Source organism: Microchirus variegatus (assembly GCF_963457635.1).
Source record: "Microchirus variegatus genome assembly, chromosome: 14".
Lineage (NCBI taxonomy): Eukaryota > Metazoa > Chordata > Actinopteri > Pleuronectiformes > Soleidae > Microchirus > Microchirus variegatus.
Genome location: NC_139815.1, coordinates 19271020 through 19290906, shown reverse-complemented (window position 1 = coordinate 19290906; position 19887 = coordinate 19271020). Strand labels below are relative to the sequence as shown.

Genomic DNA, 19887 nt, shown 5'->3' with positions numbered 1-19887 from the left:
TAAGGCCTTCCTACACTGTTCAAAAACCTGGTGGTCACGCAGCCTATATTCACCAACATCAGTGACGATTTGTGACAATCAAAAGGTTGACATGGCTAAACTTTGGCAAAAAACCCACAACACGTATGCACAAAATGGGACAAAAAATTACACATTTCCAAAGACAAACCTGATGGTGATCTCAGCTTCGTCCCACTGCACCTTAGCTGAAGTGCTACCTTCCTTCACCACACCAAGCAGAGTAGCGTGGCGCCCAGTCTGTTTGTGTACACACCGGCCACCAACGCGCAAGCCCGTGTCTGCACCCCCAATCACTGCCAAGACTGGCCACACCTCTGTGCATAGCGTTCTAAGATGGAGTTCCGACAACTCCCCCAAGCCGTGCTGCCGTCCATGGCGCCCTCTCTCCTCTTCTGTTCTCATGGGAATTTCTTGGCTTTCTCTCTGGGCGTCGTGCTCCTCACGGCTCTGTACTGAGCGGCTCTTTTTCAGCCGTTGTCCGCCGCCGCTTCCAGATGCACCCGCTAACTCTCTGAAGCAAGGTTTGATTTTGTGAAGTCGTTCAATCATTGTTTTGTTGATGCGATGGGTCCAGTGGTCGGTGCGATGTAGTATGCGAATCAGTTGAGTCGTGGCCTCGGCCAAAACGGTGGCCATGGGGCTGCAGACCGGGTCGCCAGGTAGGAGGTCTCGAGGCGTTCCCCTCATTTGCATATCACAGATCTTAACCTAGAGCCATTAAAATACAACATGAGCATGCATATACTGTAGCCATAAAAATATTATCAACGTCAAATTGAACAGAGCTCCTATTCTGGTATTTCATGCACATACGCCAACAGAGAGTAAAATAATTCCATGTTGGTAGACAATAATTTTCTGGTACCTTCTCTCCAGGGTTACTGCTGTAGAACATCACACAGGGATAAAGCTCTGTGGCATCAACATCCTCAAACGCCAACTTTGGCTCCTGTTCAACAAGACAGTTGTAGTTAGAAACAGACACAGGCCTGAAGTGATATCATGACATTGTGTGTATATGATAAAGTGCAGTATGTCACATTGGTATCACTATAAGTGACCCAATCCATGTCTCACCTCTCCGTTCTTGCCAAATGAGATGGTTCGGGCCTCCATGTCCAGAACGCAGGTGATGAAGTCTCCCTGAGTGAAGCTGCTCAGTGTCAGTGTTTGTTCGCCATTGTGATAGAGGTTTCCGCTGTACGCCCGGTACAGCCACATATCCGAAGTTGTGCGGTGGTTAAAGTCGTGCACGGGCCATCGAGAGACACCAACACACGTACCCTCATTGCCTCGGTTTTCTTTCACAATATAAAACTGCAAAAGAGACAAATTAATTTGTCTCTGCTGTGTATAAATCTGGCCAAACAAAATGCTATAACAAACATGTTTTGGGTACCAACACATTTTAATTTTGTTCCACCTATTAACACCACAGCTTTTTACCTTCCACTGATAACATCCAGAGGAGATCCCTGTGGAGGCCAAGCCGTAGCCTTTTCCCCCGCTGCCATGTGTCAGGCCCTGGCCATTCTCAACCACACAACACTGAGCCTTCTCTGGGTCAAAGGACACTTCCTGGATGGGGAGATTCTCATCCTCCTCCTCTGCCTCCCCCTTAAGATGACAGAAGCTGTCAGTCATTCAAACAGAGGATGGTATTGTAGAAACAGCAGTGGAGAACAGACGCATACCTGCAGTTTCAGTTCTTGGACTTTTTCTTTAATCTGGATTAGGTGCTTCGCTTGAGCAATAGGAGCTTCCCACATGCAGTCAGACAGCAGAGAGAACAGATGCTCCACCACCTGAAAGACAGCATATTATATGAGCGAACAGTCTGCTGAATTAATAATAATTATATAAAGATATTAAAGCACTTTCCATGTACAGAAATTAGATTCAATGTGAAATGTAAAAAACTACACGGAGACAACATTTTCAATCTTGATATAAAAACTGCAATGTGCGAGGCATTTAGATCTTACGGCAGTTGGTTCCAGTGCTGCATTGTGACTAAATTATACATGCTTGAGCATTACATACACATGAGTTTACCTGACTGAAGGTTTGCCAATATATGAACTCTACTTCCAATCACATTATTCCATCCCAAATTCTAAAGATCACAGAACTTGATAGACATAAAAACAACAAAGGTGGTGGTGAATTTTACACAGTACTCAGTGTAAATAGAAACACATACTCAAATATACTCAAACATACCAAAACACATAACTGGAAAAAAGCTGCATCTGAACTGATGTGTCTTTGGTGTCCGCTGCAGTTGAATAATATAATTGATTTAATATGTCACTGTAGTTCCTAAATCTAACTTAATGCCAGAGTGATCTTTGCATATGTTTGTGTCTCACATACAGTGCCTCCAGACAATTTCAGTGTGGAATTCAGTGCAGATCTGACAGCAGCTCAAAAGTTGTACCTGTGTCATCTGGTCATCCTCCATATTGGCCTCACACGCAGGCAGCACAGCCTCCAGGACGTGAAGAGCCAGGAGCCGAGTTCTTAAGTTTCCCACCAGAGGGACCCCTGGAGTCAACATGTCAAAGGTTCATGTCTCAGCTGTGTTTCCTAACATAACAGCAACACACTATTTGTTTTTTGTTCCAAGAGCTGATTGTACCTGAGCAGCATTTCTGTGCAGCAATGTTGAGTAGAACTTCGGTCCATTTGGGGGACGCCATTTTGGACTGGATGGCCTTGGAGGACACGACCCGCCGGAGGAAGACAAGAAAGTCTCCCAGGTGTAGTTCTGCAGTATGCTGCTTACGAAGCAGAGCTAACAAAAAGAAATAAGAAACTAGAATCACCGCCCAGCAGTGGTATGTATGTATGTGTCATTCTATCCCTAGCTTTGGTGTTTTCTTATGATGGAAAATTGTTTGTGTAATAGTGGTACAGGACACAAACATTCTGCCAATATCATAGTCGACATGGATTATTAATGATCTAACACTGATTAATACTTATTTATCAACCTCTCAGGTCTTTCTTCTCTGGGTCAGCACCATCCTCATGCTTGTTGTCCTCTTGGTCTTTTCCTGACGACAGAACACTGACTCCTGCCTGAGACAGAAGGTTCTTCAGCTGACTGCACAGAAGGTCTAGAAGAGACTGCACCACCTTTGGACTCAACTTGTCTGCATACGTTCTGGAAAACCCAGGAAACACACAGCTGTTGAGGACATCTGTTCTTTTTTTTTACAAAGTGCTTTAAATGTGTAGAATTTCTCACCCCGTGCTGATGGCAAGTATCTGCAGTAGGCGAGTGGACGCCATCTTCAGTGCTGTACTGAGCTGGGACACACCAGGTTTCTGGAGCAGCTGTAGTGGCTGGCCCAACATGGTCTCTGTGCCGCAGAGCTGAGACAACACATTGAGCAGCCCGCTTGAGATAGCCAAGGAAACATCCACAGGCTGGTATCGAACGCTCAGTGCAAATACAGTCACCAGCAGGAGGCGCTGTTGTGCTTCTGGAAGATGGAAAAAAGAAAATCAGGTAGAACGTTTCTATAAAGTAACACAATACCACAGTATACTTCTCCGACTGCGTAATGCTTTATCCAGCTGCAAAACTAGGGAGACCCCTCAAGCCTTCATTGTTCTCAGTCGTTGCGCTGCAATTTTCTGCCCGATCAGTAGGGGTCACTACGCAAGGTAGTTGTGCTTCTTGCTACAGTGAGCAATGGCGTCCGAGAGAGAAAGACTGTTGTTGTTGCAGCTGAATAACATTGAAACAGTGACCGTTTCTCACCTAAAATAAATATTTTCTGTGTCCCGGAACGCAGCTTTAAGATCATTTGAGGTGAGAAATTGGCCATTTAGAGTCTAAACATGTGGCATGTGTATTAAGATATGACATATTTATAGCTTGCCAGCGACGTTGTCGGCAGTGAGCACAGAGCAGCTGCAGTTATCTTGGCCTGTCCTGAGGACCAATCGCAGCCTTTGCCGTCTCTGTTGTGCCTTGATGGAGCGACGGACACATAAAAAATATTTCGTGCACCCAGAGACGACGGAGAGACTCTCCAACAGCCTCTCCGGCGACGTAGAGGGGTCTCCGTAACCGACGTAGAGCACTTACGTAGAAGTAAACATTGGGCTTAAGAGTAACAACTTTACATTGGCCTCACCTTACATTGGTTAACTACAATGATACCAATCACCACTTCATACAGAGTTCGTGGAATACAGCTATTGAAATTGATTTGCATTTTTCTAAAAGCACTGATTCCAGATCAGTGTCAGTCATTATATAAAGTTCAGGTATCCGAATCAGTTTCATAACATGTATATAAGCAAGTCTGTTTCTTACCGACGTGGTGCTTATTGGCCTGCAGTGCTCTCTCAAGTGTGACAGACAGCTGCTGATAGATCTTATGAACAGCTGTCTGGATTTCAAGCTGGAGGCTCCTCTTAGCTGCTTTTACACCATCCTGCAAAAACATTATATATTAATGTGTAAACACAGGTAGAATATGCGGTAAACATACAGTAACTGTTCATCAGAAACAAATCAGAAAATACCACCTCCAAACTACAGTATATATGTTGAATATTAGTGTGTTACCTGGTAGTGATGCAGCTGCACACTCTCTCTCTTTAAGCCTCCTGTGCCAACAGTACCGAGGCCAAAACACCCAGCCAGGAACTGCAGCCTGACAGAGGTGAGTAGTGAGGAGGACTGAAAACCGGGCTGACTGCCCTTCTCCTCCATACCAGAGATCAGCACCACAATCTGGTGGAGCGCCTCAAGTCGCAACTGAAGAGAAAAACACAATACTCAAACATTTGATCTAATCTGATGTCTTTGGTGCCATAAATAATAATTTAAATGTTTTATATTTGTCTACATTAAATACAGTATTAAAAACACAGTATATATATTTTGTGATCAGAATACACTGATTGCTTGTGATTTCCTGGTAAAATCCCATCAAGAGTGAAGATCAAAAAACAGCAAATTGTTTTTCTCACCTCTGCTCTGCTCTGCTGTTGCTCCATAGCCAGGATAATCGCCTGAGGGCTGGTTGACATACCCTCCTCTGGCTCCTTGAAGGCAGGCACCAGGCCCACATCACCACTGATGAAACTGACCATGTTGTCAATGAGAGCATGGATGCCCAGGGAGTGGTTCAGGTCCAAGTCTGACTCTTCGTACGAGTGTGCTGAGCCGTAGCTGCGCTGGTGGCTCAGTTTGGCTCGGAACCAAGACTCAGCCACGGAGTCCGGGGAGCTGTGAAGTAGACCTAATGGAAAGGAGGAGGAGCTTTCAAACACAACAGCACTCAGACAAAACTCTTGTGATGGATGGACAATGGCGATTATGAGCACTAACAGTAAGAGCTGTGAAGACCAATGCATTATTACTCCAGAAAAGTTCATCAAATGGAGTAATGCTGATTCCTCATGCACAGCCAGTATAAGTATCTATAATGGGAACAGAGCTTTCAGTGCCCATTGAGGGAAATGCTGCAGCTGAGAAATGGATGGTGATAAGGGCTTTTCTTTCTGAAAGCACTTAAAGCATCAGAAATGATGTTTTTGTTCGTTTTGTTTACAAATTAATATCATAATTTTATTCTTATAGAAATAATGTTGAGGTTAGTTTTCTTAATTTACTCCATCTAACCATTGTCCACTTGTGTGTGTCTCACTCATGATTGGAATTAGGGCTTGAACACATAATAGGATTAAGAAAATCCACAAACGTTTGGAACGTATCGGCTCTTTAAACACACAGAACCCATTTTTTGAGAGCCCTCCAAACCCACCCTTGTGTTATCATGTAACCAACACACAATTTTGAAGTCATGGTCCCCCCTCTCAAGCTTTATGTACTCTGTGGCCAAATACAGGCATGGCATATACAGCTATTAAAGTCCTTTAGAGAGTTTTGTGGGAAGGAAGACAGTTCGTGAAACAATGCCATATACGGTAAACTTGCTAACAATTAAAAATAGAAAACAACTTGGGAAAGTTCTGTTTTCGTGCGGATGAGGCCTTAGCTCATTTGACTGTCTGAATGGGGTCACATGATAATTTACAACACGTGCAACTGATCTGAATTTCCTGGAGCTCTAGTAACGTAAAGGCCAAACTGCAACAACAAATAAAATACAAATGGTCTCTCAACTACAAATTTTTCAGTTATATGTCTTTACTGAGGTCTGGCTTAAAGTTGTAATGGCATAAATTAACAGAAGAAAATTTAATTGTTAATAATGATTAATAGAATAAAAATTAACTCTCAGCTTAATGTCATGATTGTGACAGCCCCTCTCAGTGTGACTGATCACATTTTCCAGACAAAGTGAGAATTCACTGAGCAAAGTCACAAACATTCCAAGAAACAGAATGAACTGTTTACTGTGCAACAGGCACTGTTTATGTAACAGCTCATTACACACAGAGAGGAGACTGTGAATTGACTGAGCTCATCATGAAAGATGAAAAGGAAAGGGGCAACCCAGTCATGGAGAGATGAGCTATCAACAGGAAGAAACATGCCATTGGTTACTTGCTTGGAGCTCCTCTTGTGTTTGGGGCTCAACTGCCCCAAAAGAAGCAAATAAACTATCCACACAGAAAAAAAAATCATAGAACAGAGAGACAAGGGTATCATATAAAAGACAAACCTGAACATCCTCACTCAATCACATTCATTTTATAATCTTTACCTCTTTTTTTGTGAGAAAACGCCAAGTCCAGGTCAACGTTTCTCCTTCCACTCTGAAACAAAAAAGGAGAGACTCAGACCAAACCTGGTACTCACATATTAAACACAGATAATGTAGCGAGTATGTGTGAGCATGTCTGCTGTACCAGAGTGTAACCCTCTTCATCTGACTCAGGCTGAGACAGATCAGACTCGCTCCTGGACTTGATCAGTCTGTAACTCGGGCTGCTCTGCACTGAGCGACTCTCTGCGCTCAGACTCTCACTCCTACAAGATTAACACAGCACAGGAGCTGATTACACATCTGTGTCAGTGACAAAGTAACAACTTAAACATTTCCCTGGTTCCCAGAGGAGCCGTGTTCACAGAAGAACCGGTTGTCTGACCTGGTCATGAAGCTCAGACACTCATGTGTCCCTGTAGTGGACTGGGTCTGACCCTCCTCCTGGTGCTGTTTGCTAATCTCTCCGAACATGGGGCTCAAGCCCAGCAGTAGCAGGGCACAGCGGTGGATCACTGAGTTACAGGTTGCCGTGTACAGGTCCTGGCCCTCTGGGAGACCCGCGCTGCCCAACCTCCCATCCTGAGACAGAATGACGTCCTCGTCTCTGCCTCCTCCTCCACTCCTCGGGCCAGAGCCAGAGCCCAGGCCTGCGCTGCTGCTGGTCCGTTCTCTGTCCCGACTGCGAGCGACTTCCCGCGCTGAGAGGAAACATTGAAAGATTTCTGTGTTGTGCAATATGCACACAAAACACACAAAACACACAAAACACACAAATTGCTGGGTTAGAGGACAAGGAGCAGCCACATGACAGAAGCCTCTTTCAGACCTAGTATTAGCATCTGTCATGGGGAAACCAATCACAAGTGGACAGGGCTAAGCATGACTGATGACACTTGGCACTGACACACATGATCCTGTGATCTGATCTGCCCGCCCTTTGCTGTATACTAATGTTTTTGACATCAAAAAATATGTTTTTAATGTCAGACTGTACAGATGTGTCCAGGTGTGTATTTCAACATGAAATGGGATTTTAACCAATACAAAAAACTAATCACATATTGTTCAGTGTCAATATAAAGATAAATTAATATATATAGGTGCTAAGAAGTGTAACATTTGTAAAAGCAAGGTTGGATGTTGGAAAAACTGGTCTCAAGGTGTCATTTATTCACATTCAATAAAAGAAGCTCTTTCTATTAATTCACTGCCCAGTTAACAGAGATGTTATATATATATTTTCTGTTTCTGCTCATCTCGCACACAAACACACACACTTCAGGCAGATGTACATACTTCCAGCTGTCATCACTTCATGTTCATGGTCCTCCTCTTCATCATCTTGTTCCTGGTGACCCTCTTCTCTCTCACGGTCCGCCCTCTCTTCCAGCTCCGCCTCCTCATCGATTGTGCGTGTGAACGAGTGCTCCTGAGGGTCCATGTCCAGAGAGTCCTGATTGTCGGAGATCTGAAAGCAAAGGGTTTATAAGTCGACAAGTGACTGCGAAATGATTTTGTTTCATTGTCAAAGCAGATTAGCAGGGAGGGTCTTATTAAAGAACTAAGCATAACAAAACATAATTTCACAGACTTGGAAACAAAATACAAATAAGCAGAGATGGCATAGTAATGGTTAAGGTGTGCGCAAGTACTCACCCTCCTCTCACGTGAAGAAGAACGTGTCTGGATGAAATCTATGTTCTTACAGGCCAGCAGACGGTTTCGTACTTTATAAACACTGCGATAAATCTCAGCCAGAGACTTGGATGGTTGGTATCTGACGGTAAAATTAAAATATACATGTAAGATTGGTATTGGCAGGTCCTGCTCATGTAAATATCAGCAACCGACATTGATGGCATGAACTATTTAGCGCATTCTTCCCTTTCATCAGATCAGAGTACAGTACCTGCCATCTCCACAGGCCTGGCCCAACAGCCCGGTGTGCTTCAATAAGGCTGCCAATGAAAACCTGGATACAGTGTCCAACAGAGACTCGTTACTGAGAGACGCATTGTCCCAGTCTGCAACAGAAGACACATTGATCTATACCCATTCAGTTGTAGAGACAGCAAGATCCATACTGCACTTGGAGCATGGACACACCTTTGCTGATGGCGTAGTCCTGCATGTTGATCCACAGGCTGTTGGCAGGCTCTTTAGATGAACCTAGAGCTAGGTCCACCAGGACGCTCAGGTCAGGACACAAGGTGCAGTCGAACGGCTTCTGCTCCTCATTTCCACACAGCGCTGCCTCCAACAGGGAGCTAATGGATGAATCTGGGGGACACAAGGGAACAGAGTCATCACCTCAACCAGTCAAAGGACTCAAGTCCATAGAGTCATCACAGAGGAAATAAAGATCTGAAGTACACCAAATCAACAAACCGCAGTTCAGAAAACTGGAAATAATGATGCCTTTAAATGGGACTCGTGCACTCTTTTTGCAACATGGAAATGTTGATCAAGATACTGTATGCTTGGCATTCAAAGTCATGAGAAAACCATTACTTGGTGACAGCAAAGGCAAAACCCCGTGGTTGATGTTGGCATAAGGCAAGGCATGAAAACAGAGGAAAACAATCAGATAGTGGAAAATTAGAGTTTAAACTCTACATGACCAAATTCCAATATATTAACTTAACATCCACCACAAAATAATTTCTGGAAATTATGCTATTTTTGAAGACCAAAACATTACAATTCATAAACTTGGACCTTTCAGAAACACAGTAAGCCTAACCCCATTTAAAGTCACCATTCAGTTCAATGTAAAACAAACAGCTGCTTCTGTTGTTAGTCATTTACAGTCATGGACATTTAAAAAAAAAAAAAAGACATGTACTCCGTCACAGTGTTGGACATGTACTCTCTCCCTACCAAGCAGAGGTATGTCCATCTCCAAGCCGTTGCTGAAGAGTGGTGTTCTGAGCCAGTAAGCTGTGTCCTGTTCTTCCAGTGAAGTGGTGGCCCCCTGCAGCATCCCACCAAGGCATCGGCCCACCAGAAGAGCAACTGTCCTCTCCAGGTCCACCAGCCATACCCAGGACAATGCTGGCTGAGGCAGAGACATACCTGATGTTGGCTCAGCAAAGTCAGATGTACCTGGAAAGTTAAAGAGGGGACCACATAAATTCCACTGTATGGAAATGAAGGATTTCCAGATAAATTCAATCTTTTTAAAGCTCACCATGAAGAGGCCACTGCAGCTCCTGGTCCTCCAGAGGAGAAGCAGCAGGCAGCAGTCTGTTAAGCCGGTCCAGAGGGGGTAGCAGGTCCAACAGGTGGTTCAATAGAGGTCTCGCCACTGACACGGGAAGCAGCAGCAAAGAGTTGATGATCTGACAAAGCATGCTGCCTGCTGCAGAGACGAAGATCACATCTGGAGACGGAAGAGATAAATGAACATTAAGTTTCAAAAAAGGACCTAATTTTTTGTAACATAGTGTTACTTTGAAACACTTCATAAGAATAGGCAGACTTCATAGGCAGCAGTCGCCAGTGGTCCACAGGTGAGCAGAAAAGTAATTTACACCTTGAAGCTTTTCTCGTATACTGCTGTTCCAGGAGCTTTCCTTTATCAGGGTTGCAGAGCGGGAGTAGATATCTGTGGCATGGGGCAGCAGCAGCTGCAGATGTTTGTGGAGTAAAGCCACACTGCTCGAGCTCTGCAGAAAAACACACAGATAGTGAGGTTTTGCCAAAATAATCAACCCATTTCTATATATATTTCACATTTTTTTGGACTGCATGACGGTCTGATTACATCATGCATTTGCTGTAGGATCAGATGTTGCACTTAAGATGGTATAAAGTCTTCTTCAGCACATCCCAAAGATTCTCAGTTGGGTCAAAATCTGGACTCTGTAGAGGCCAATTCAAATGAAAATGATGACTAATGCTCTCTGAACCACTCACAGATTAAGCCCAATGACCATGTGGTATTGTCACTTTGGAAAATGCCTAAAAAATTTACTATATTCAGTATATTTAGATACTCGGCTGACTTTTTTTGAATTTTTTGAGCACATAGTTGCTGAACTAGAGCTTCCCAAGCTCATAACACTGCCCCCACCTGCTTGAATGATAAGCACAAAGCAAAATGTATGTGACATTTTTCTGGCCTGGCAGAACTGGGCTGCAGTGTTCATAAAACTGGAAATGGCTGATGTAGGAAAAAGGAATGAAGAAGCTGTGTGAACGTACCTCAGTGACTGAGTTAATGTGGCAGTATGCCAGCAGCTGCTTCTGCAGGGAGCAGAGAAGCTGGTGAAGGTGAGCTGGCTGACTGCTGTCAGAGGAGGACATGCCCTGCTGCAGTTTATCACTGTTCTTCTCCAGCTCACCAAACGCTTGGTCCTGTTCAATGTAAACACACAAAGCTGAGATGGATGGGTTTAAAGAGATCTTCAAGGTAAATGTATTGACCTTAACATGGGTGTGAAACTGTTTTATGACCAACAAATGTTTTTCTGACAATGTTCATACTCGTGATCTTCACAATGATCTGTTTTCAATAAAGAAAACAGTTTCCTGAGGATGTCTTGAGTTCCAATCATGGATGTACTCGAACACAAACTGTGACTATTCTACAGGGGCTACTGTTAAAGTGTGTGATCGTGTGGTTGAGAGTTGAATGCTGACTCACTTTCCCAGCAAATTCTCAAACACATCCCACACACACACACACAATGAGAGAGCTGTGCCAACTTACAGTATAAAAGCCCAGGTTCCTGAGTAGCGTCTTCATGAGAATCTCAGCCAGGTGTGTGTCTGGATGTCCCGCTGTGGTGCTGAAGGTGGAATCTGGGGAAGCTGTGAACCCAAGGCCAGAGGACAGAACCTCAGGGCCGTCAGCAGGAGAGCTGTAACCCAGGAGCGAGGCCACGTGGGTGTGGTCCTGTAGACTGGTCAGGATGATATCAAGCTGCATCCTCTGTAGCACAGACACAACCACAGTTTTTATCACACACTGCCCTGCAATGCACTATGGGTTAATGCTGAGGTCAGTCAACAGTTCAGTCAATAGAAGAGAGGCCAATGCAAAATGATTTATCCACATTTGTCACAGACAACTATTTACAGCTTCTTACATTTCTGTTTCAAACAGTATGAATTATTCTACAAAGATGTCTTGCTGGGTTAATATAAAATATTTCTGCAAAACATGAAGGGTGGCAAATCTAGATTAAGATGATTTCACTGATACACACTGCCCTATTGAAATGCTATCTGCTATGTCTTATGATTCTGTAAATTGTACTGTAGATAATTTGTCTTCTTGAAACCTGCTGCTGGTCTCGGTCAAGACCCTTTTAATGAGACTTTGCAGGCAGCACTGTATGCTATGAATGTGATAAGTGGTTGGCAGGTAAGAGGCAGTACCTGTCCTTTAGAGAGACTCTCCCATCTGTCAGGTCCCTGAGGCAGCAGGGAGTGAAGCAGCTCCATCCTCTCTCTCAGAGGAGGCAGCAGCATGGTCGCCCCCACGGACAGAGTCTCAATCACCGCCTGAGGAGACACAAACAAACACACACACACACAGTCACTACTTCATGTCATCATGTGACTTAAATCTGAAGATTAACAACCTTCCGAGTTTGTGTCATCAAGGGGAAAAGTTTTCCTAGTGACATCGAACACATAGCGTGGCCAGAATATTAAAACAATTCGACACTGATTACAAGCATTTCTCAGCTTGCAAGGAAAATATGGTATGGTATGGTAAATATGGCCAGTAATTACAAATTCTTAAAGGCACACAGTAAAAAAGCTAAAACATGAAATGAAACTCTCTCACTGACATACTGGTTGAATAACTTTTGCGGTTGTCACTTTGGCTTTGACGTCACTTTTTATATTACATTTACAGTTTTACAATTAGCAAACACAATTAAATATTCTCTTTTATGTCTTCATTCCACTAAACGTAAATGTTTCTTTAAACTTTCTATAGTTTCATTGTATTTTGTTCAGACAGTGCCTTAACACTAAGCCCGGTGATCTCATCTCTTACTTCCTGAATCTCATCTGGCACAGATGAGTCCATCAGTCTGAAGAGCAGGTTCCTCAGCGGCCTTGCCTGCCGACCTAAAATACTGGTGGCCACACCCCCGGCCAGAGCCAAAGCCAGGTGATTGGACAAGAGCCGAAGGCACAGCTTGAGAAAGTTATGATGCTCCCTGCAATACATAAAACATTATTATTAAGCTTTTGAATCACTTTTGAAATTCGAATAGAAAACCAGGTCTTGTAGATCTTCCTTCTGTAACTGTGTTCTCACCTGGAGGAAGGGAAGGGAAGAGGAGGAACTTCACTGTTGATGCCATCACAATAGCGCTCAAGGAAAGAGCGCAGGTGGGAAAAGGTACTTTCTTCCAGGTCTACACAGTACGGTCTGTGCCACGCCACCACCTGCCTACAGAGCCAGAATGAGGAAATGTTGATGAACGTTCTGGTGATTCAGAAGGCGCACGTGAAAAAAGCCCAGAACGCTTCTTACAACTTCAAATTTTATTTTGTAATATTTGCTTTATTCAAAACTCTAGGTTTGGTTCATCTGTTTGTTTAATCTATGGTGTGTGTTTGGTGTTTAAATTCATATTATTATAAATAATTAACAATGTATGTTCTGTCAGCACAGTGGCAGAGTGATCTATACAGCTCTAACTCCCATTTATCATGGATTTACTTACCTAAAACTAATATTATACAATCAGGACAGAAACATGCTGACATCTGCACTTGTTTATGATTTCAACAGTTTCAGACAAACCCAGGCTATGGTCATTGTCTCCTGTCCTGATGCTTGTGTGACAGCTCTGCAGGATACTGACCTATCCCTAGGAAGCGCTGTCCAGGCCAGGCTATGAGACGTGCCAGCTGAGATCTGCTGAATAGCAACTCCGTCCAGGCCGACGACTTTCTTGGGCTTAGTGATGGGCCCGGTGGAGTTCCCCTGACCACACTGGCCCATTGAGTTGTTGCCCCATGCATATACTTCATTGTCTACATGGTTGAGTAGAAGAGGGATCATTACAGAAATGGCAGGGATAATCATTCATACTATCAAATAATAAGGTAGATATTGTACTGCTCTGAACTAAATTATGTCAAACATGGTTTTATCAATAGTGTCGGAAAAGCAACAGAGAGACAGAGGGCAAGAAGGCATACCATGTGAGAGGGCCAGGCAGTGACTGTCCCCTATAGAGATGTCCACCACCCTGGTGGTAGCCAGCTCCTCGATTAGTTTGGGTCTGAGGGCTGTGGCCTCAGAAGAACCACACCCTAGGCAGGCACCACAGCCCCAGGCATACACCTAAAATAGAAGAATAAGATGATTTATTTTACAGGCTGCAAATGTTTTTCTATTACATTTGTGGAATTGTAGGGTAACTAACAATACCACACAAAGCAATGTGATGAATTTATATCATGTCTCTAAAATTGCCAGCTCAGGCTGGGAACCATTTAAATACAATAAAACACAATTTATGGCCCACAATGACAATATCACAATACAGTGCTTCTGTGAGTCAGTTTACTTTGGTTCATCTTCAAGTAGACGTTACGTCATGATGCTCATGAGTAAAATTGTTAGGAAATCTGTTTAGAATTCTGTATTTTTCTTGAATTCATTTAGATATCAGGTGACAGCTTCTTGATAATCAGATCTCATGAGTCAGGATGACGATATATAGATGTTTGCAATATTTAGACCCACCTCTAATTGCATTAAAATCCATTAGTTTGTCATTCAGTAGGAAGGCACAAACTTTATAAAAGCTTTATAATATTTGGAGGACACATTGAAGAAGAAACCCCAGCTTTTCTTTAGTCTGGATTAACGTCACATAGTGCTGGGCTGATTCATACCAAAAATCAGTATGTTTTGTTATGAAATTTTTAATAATATTAAGTTTTCATAAAACCAGAAGACCAGTATATTAAAATTAGATAGATAGTACTTGGCGCAACACAGTTCGAGGGTGGGCCCTTTTCACTGCACCCCACATGCCAAGGGCTTAGCTGAAGAATTAACTGTGGTAGTAATTGCAGCAATGAATAATTTACTCCACCGCCTTAGCAAAAAACACATCCGAGAGGACCAAGAATATATACAGCCATGTTAACAGAAACACATACTCAGCTGCGCCACTTCCTCCCTCCCTCCCTCCCTCGACCACCCACTCAATACGAGCACACACACACACTAAACATACCATTGTGTACCGTGAACATTTTTGGTCATACCGCCCAGCACTAACGTTACAGATGTCCTACCTGTCCAGTGGAAGTTAAGGCGAGAGATGACTGGCTTCCTGCACACACTTTCCTGATAAACATCCCCTGCAGGGCCTCCACTACCTTTGGCTTGTAAACCCGATTTGTGTCACCATGACCCAATTTTCCTGTGGGAAAGACAAATTCACATTTCAGTGAAATATATAACAAAATATTTATCTCAAAGCATGCACTGTAAAATGAAACATTCAGAATACACCAACTATGTTCACATTTACGGTTTACATTACCGTTGTCTCCACCTCCAAATGACCAAACAGTCCGCCCATCCTTTGACAGTGCAATCGTATGGGAGCTACCACATGAAACCTCTCCAACGTTGCTGATGTCTTTAACTAGTGTAGGAATGTTTCGGCTGTTGCTGTCACCATGACCTGTAGTAACATCAAGATCATTACATTGTTTTGACATGGACACAAAAATTGCCTTTTCGCTTTTAGGTTCAAAAGGGAAACAAAGGCCTCCTCATGAGAAGAGACACGAGATTGGGCTCACACGATTGGATTCAGACTATACTGACAAAATATGACTTAAAATATAGTCTTTAATAAAAGGTAAAAAAAACAAAAAAACCTCTGACCTCTAGAGGTTTTGGAAGGCGCATTCACACCAGATACAAAATAAATGTGTGTGTCGTGATGGTAATCACTGGATAATGTATAATAATAACTGTATTTTCTGAGTAAAAATAACCAAAAACTGCTCATCTGGGACTAATGCTAGGGCTGACTAACAGACAAAAAATATTACCAAATAGCAGTGTAACCGACAGCTTGAATCAAGTTTGTTTCAAATATTTCAACTCAAGCAAATTAAGCTGTTTTTGTGCCTCTGTGGCATTTACGTGTACTCAAGTCTTTGTATGTAATCTCATGAAATCTGAAGGTCCCTTTAGTGTCCATTGTTGAGGAATTGGTGCACATCCCTGAAAACACTGATGCTAATCCAACATCCTCCATGTTTTCACAATCAAAAGGTTAATTTCAGTTGATCGATAATAATCACAATATATCACAGATAATTAAAGACCGAGCTTTGCTCAATCCAGCAACTTACCCAATCTTCCAAAATCCCCTTCACCCCATGTGTAGAGCTCTCCATCCTCACTGACTGCAGCACTGTGTCTGTAGCCAGCAGACACACAGACCACCACCTGACAAGAAAAAAACAGACACACAAAGGTTCACAACAAGATAAAGCCAGTGGAAAAAAATAATAATGTAGGAGGCGAGATGTGAATCATGCAAATTATACGCCATGTGTCAGCCTTGGACACTGGATGAAACCCTACCTTTCCCTGCAGTGGCCCCTGGATAAGTTTGGGGTATTTTTGTGTTGAGCTGTTCCCGTGACCAAGTTTGCCATAATCACCGTCACCCCAGCTGAACACCTCCCCCTCCGTTGTGAAAGCCAGCGTATGGCCATCTGAGCCCTTGGACGACGACACCTTCTTGATGGCACGGTGGGGTTCAAAGGTCAGCTTCTTGAGCGTTGACTGATTGTTGGAGTCCCCAAGGCCCAAGCGGCCATAGCTGCCCTTTCCACAGGCCCGGACGGAGCCATCAGACGAGATCACAAATGTGCAATACTGACCTGCCTCAATCTGCAGAGTATTGACACGTCATTAAAACAGAGACATTTTTTGTATTGAATTACTTGCATTATGATGTTCTTTTTTTCTCTACTAAAAACAATAGCTTATTGGTGAAGGGCTGAGGTGTGATTGTATGAGGTTCTAAAATATTCTAGTTGAGAACAGAGGAGTATTTAGATAATTTAAAAGTATGTTTCATAACTCTCAAAGGCTAACTCTACAAAAAGCTGCAGTAATATTCTTGAAAATCCACACAGTGTGCAAGAGTCTTCGTGCGACTCCCTACTATGGAAAAGATCTGCTAGATCAGCAGTAATCTGCATCCAATTTTACCACACCTGGATGCATGGGAGGGAAAGCTCATTCAAGAACGCTTCTCAAAAACATAAAAACCAGGCTGAAATATCGCATTTGAATGCGCTGTCACTGTACTCCAAAACGGACAACACAGCTGTGCTGCAGCAGAGGTTGCGTGCACGAAACACACCCTGCGGCTGTGGAAACATCACATAAAAAAAGAAAATAAGAGACACGTGCAAGATCTTACCGTCTGTGCATCAGCAAAGCTGGCAGCCAGCTTGGGCTGCAAGATTTTCTCCTGTGTTCCTTCCACAAGCTGATGGCTGCTATTGCTGCCCCACACATACACCTCACAGGTCTCAGACACCACTGGTGCCTCGCCCGTCTGTATGTTGTCAGGACTCACACAGGTGCGAGAGTAGTCTGACGCCATTCTACAAACCTGGAAGAAGAAGATTTAAATTAAGCCATCTATTGGCTAGTTGGCAGCTATGGCATATTTGATATTTTAACACAAAAGTAATATCTTACTTCCTCAAATAGGCAGAGTGCTGCCTCATACAGTGAGCACAGGCCATCAGGTGTCCGTGTGGGTTCCCGCCACTGGCTGCGATCAGCTGAGGAGCCCTGAGACGAAAAGAATATAAATTTAAATAACACATGGACTATCAAATTTGACAGGACCAATAAAAGCCCACAGTACATTCAAGAAAACAGACACTGACTTTTCACATATAGAAATTGTACTTTTACACATGCCAATTTGTTTTTTTGTTAGTTTTTAGCAGTATTATAAAAAATCTACTTAAAGCATTCTTGTCTCTCACGGAACATGTGTGTTTTTCCCTATGGTCACCCAAATCAAAACAGTAATTTCAATCCTTGAGTCCATGTGAACATTTGTGCCAGATATGAAAGGATCCCAAGATCTTCAAGATTCAAGTTATTGATCTGCATTGAACTGGGTTAGAGTGCAATTCTAATTTCGAGCCAGTCTTTTGTTGTCCAGCTACACTTTTCTGATGCACAATCTAGCTCCTAAAAAATCAAGCAAATTGATGACACATGGTATTTAAAGCCTATTAGTAAGCTCCAAGTTAAGAAAATCTGTCCATTCATCAAATGTTGACTTACCAGAGAGCGTCTCATTTGCATGAGGATGTTCATGAAACAATCGTACCCAATGAGGCCCTCCTGGTTCTGTAGCACCTTGTTCTGTTCCATAGTACTGACCACGGCTGCAGCGGCCAAAGCCATCTCTATCCACTCCAACAAGTAGCGCAGGGATCCTCTCTGAGAGGCCAGCCCCAGCAAAAGCTCTGAGGCAAGGCGTCGGCCCAGAATATCTGCTCCAGAGTTTGGCATGGTCACTCCCTTAAGGAAGGTGGTGACCTGGGCCAGGCAATCCAGGCCCATTGGCGGGATCTTACTCTCATTAGCCAAAGAGAGTGGTGGAAGAGAGCTTACCACATCAATGGCCGTATGAATTACATCATTACACAAGTTTATGTTGCCCCCAGGTACTCCACTAGGACTGGGTGGAGGAGGCATCATCCAGCTCTGGCGCAGGAGAGCAAAGAGAAGACTGAGGCCTGTGCGAACACCCATCTCAATGAGGGCATCAGTGCTGGAGCGTGGCCGCTCACTGACGGAGTGCAGGTCAGCCGAACCCGAGTTGTTCTCTGGTGAATGCGGCTGCTGCTTGACCTTTCCTTTGTCATGGTACTTGTTAGAAAGTGCATAGAAGATGCGCTGGAGCACCAGCACACGTTTGCGCAGTGCAGCAGCAAAGGGTGAGTCAGAGCAGACCATCTTGGCCAGAGCCAATTGGCTGCTAAGCAGGGCGTCCAGGTAGTGTTCCTGCTCATCGCTGGAGAGGGATTCCCGCTCAAAGTCAGGAAGCTGGGGGCCCTTCAGACATAGCACCTGCTGAGGCAGCAGCACAACCTCCTTGTTGGCTAGCAGTTTTGAGTAGAGCACCGAGACTCCCTCCCGCGTGGCTATCGACTCGCTGTCCTCGGATATCCATGAGCTGTTCAGGTGCTCCAGCCATTTGAGCTTCACCGGGGGGATCATTAAAGCCATGGCATGTCACTCTGGAGCCATCAGTCCTGAAAACAATCAGCAAAAATGATCAAATATGATAAATCAAATTCTCTTCATCAAACATATCAAATCTTTCCTCAAAGTTTTTCAAACTGGGCATGGAAATTTTCATTTCAGTATGTTATGCAAGTTATGCAAGTAAATAACAATATTTGGTATGGTCCATACCGAAACTGTTGTGGTGCAGTTTTGTGGGGGTTTTTAACACTGAAACTGAAAACGGAAAGCAGTGAAACCCTTTACAGTGCTGCCCCACACATACTAAGGGCTTAGCTGAAGAAGTAGGTAGTAATGGCAGGAATGTGCAATTTCTCAACCGCCTTAGCAAAAAACATGCCGGACAGTACAAAGAACGTATGCAGTTAAATTAAATACAACTGCACTGCTACACAAACACACACACACACACACACACACACAATCAGCTGTGCCACTCCCTCTCTCGATCGACCACTCACTCAATACGACCACACTCACTCGCTGGAGCACTCACTCATAATCATGCATAAAAAAATTTGGCTGTATACCATGAAACCATTGAAAGTATGAAAAATACCACGATATGAATTGTTGGTCATACTGCCGAGGATCAAGCGCATCATAACCGCATCACTTAAGACAGACAATGATATATAACCTTAGAAATAAGTTGTCCCTTTTCTTTATAAACCTTAACAAATAAAACACATTTTTACTCCAATGTAAAGCCAATGTCCATATGTGTCATAAAAAGAGTTTGTCAGTATAATTTGACCAGGATATGAATAACATATGTTAACAGATGGCGTACATAATTCCCTCTGCCTGCTGAATTATTTAGTTACTTATAAGCTGAAGGCATTTGTACTGATAACAACG

General features: G+C 43.5%; 1 protein-coding gene across 2 annotated transcripts in view; it reads right to left on the bottom strand.

The window, feature by feature from the left end:
• The window catches only part of herc1 (HECT and RLD domain containing E3 ubiquitin protein ligase family member 1), a 46722-nt gene that overhangs the window by 23682 nt on the left and 3153 nt on the right, over positions 1-19887 (bottom strand). For both annotated transcript variants that reach the window (XM_083900811.1, XM_083900812.1), the window contains exons 2-37: positions 18058-19034; positions 17455-17550; positions 17171-17365; positions 16321-16632; positions 16086-16182; positions 15260-15403; positions 15009-15136; positions 13899-14043; positions 13559-13730; positions 13006-13140; positions 12739-12904; positions 12108-12233; positions 11437-11658; positions 10929-11081; positions 10258-10390; positions 9913-10104; positions 9603-9827; positions 8829-9002; positions 8632-8746; positions 8379-8499; positions 8019-8190; positions 7105-7420; positions 6865-6985; positions 6720-6771; positions 5017-5288; positions 4610-4801; positions 4355-4475; positions 3275-3512; positions 3018-3190; positions 2663-2818; positions 2462-2568; positions 1716-1826; positions 1468-1638; positions 1099-1338; positions 887-970; positions 170-729 (exon numbers count right to left, since the gene is read on the bottom strand). In XM_083900811.1, coding sequence (XP_083756937.1) covers positions 170-729; positions 887-970; positions 1099-1338; positions 1468-1638; positions 1716-1826; positions 2462-2568; positions 2663-2818; positions 3018-3190; positions 3275-3512; positions 4355-4475; positions 4610-4801; positions 5017-5288; positions 6720-6771; positions 6865-6985; positions 7105-7420; positions 8019-8190; positions 8379-8499; positions 8632-8746; positions 8829-9002; positions 9603-9827; positions 9913-10104; positions 10258-10390; positions 10929-11081; positions 11437-11658; positions 12108-12233; positions 12739-12904; positions 13006-13140; positions 13559-13730; positions 13899-14043; positions 15009-15136; positions 15260-15403; positions 16086-16182; positions 16321-16632; positions 17171-17365; positions 17455-17550; positions 18058-19008 — 7088 coding nt within the window. In that variant the 5' untranslated portion in view covers positions 19009-19034. The remainder of the gene's footprint in view (positions 1-169; positions 730-886; positions 971-1098; positions 1339-1467; positions 1639-1715; positions 1827-2461; positions 2569-2662; positions 2819-3017; positions 3191-3274; positions 3513-4354; positions 4476-4609; positions 4802-5016; positions 5289-6719; positions 6772-6864; positions 6986-7104; positions 7421-8018; positions 8191-8378; positions 8500-8631; positions 8747-8828; positions 9003-9602; positions 9828-9912; positions 10105-10257; positions 10391-10928; positions 11082-11436; positions 11659-12107; positions 12234-12738; positions 12905-13005; positions 13141-13558; positions 13731-13898; positions 14044-15008; positions 15137-15259; positions 15404-16085; positions 16183-16320; positions 16633-17170; positions 17366-17454; positions 17551-18057; positions 19035-19887) is intronic.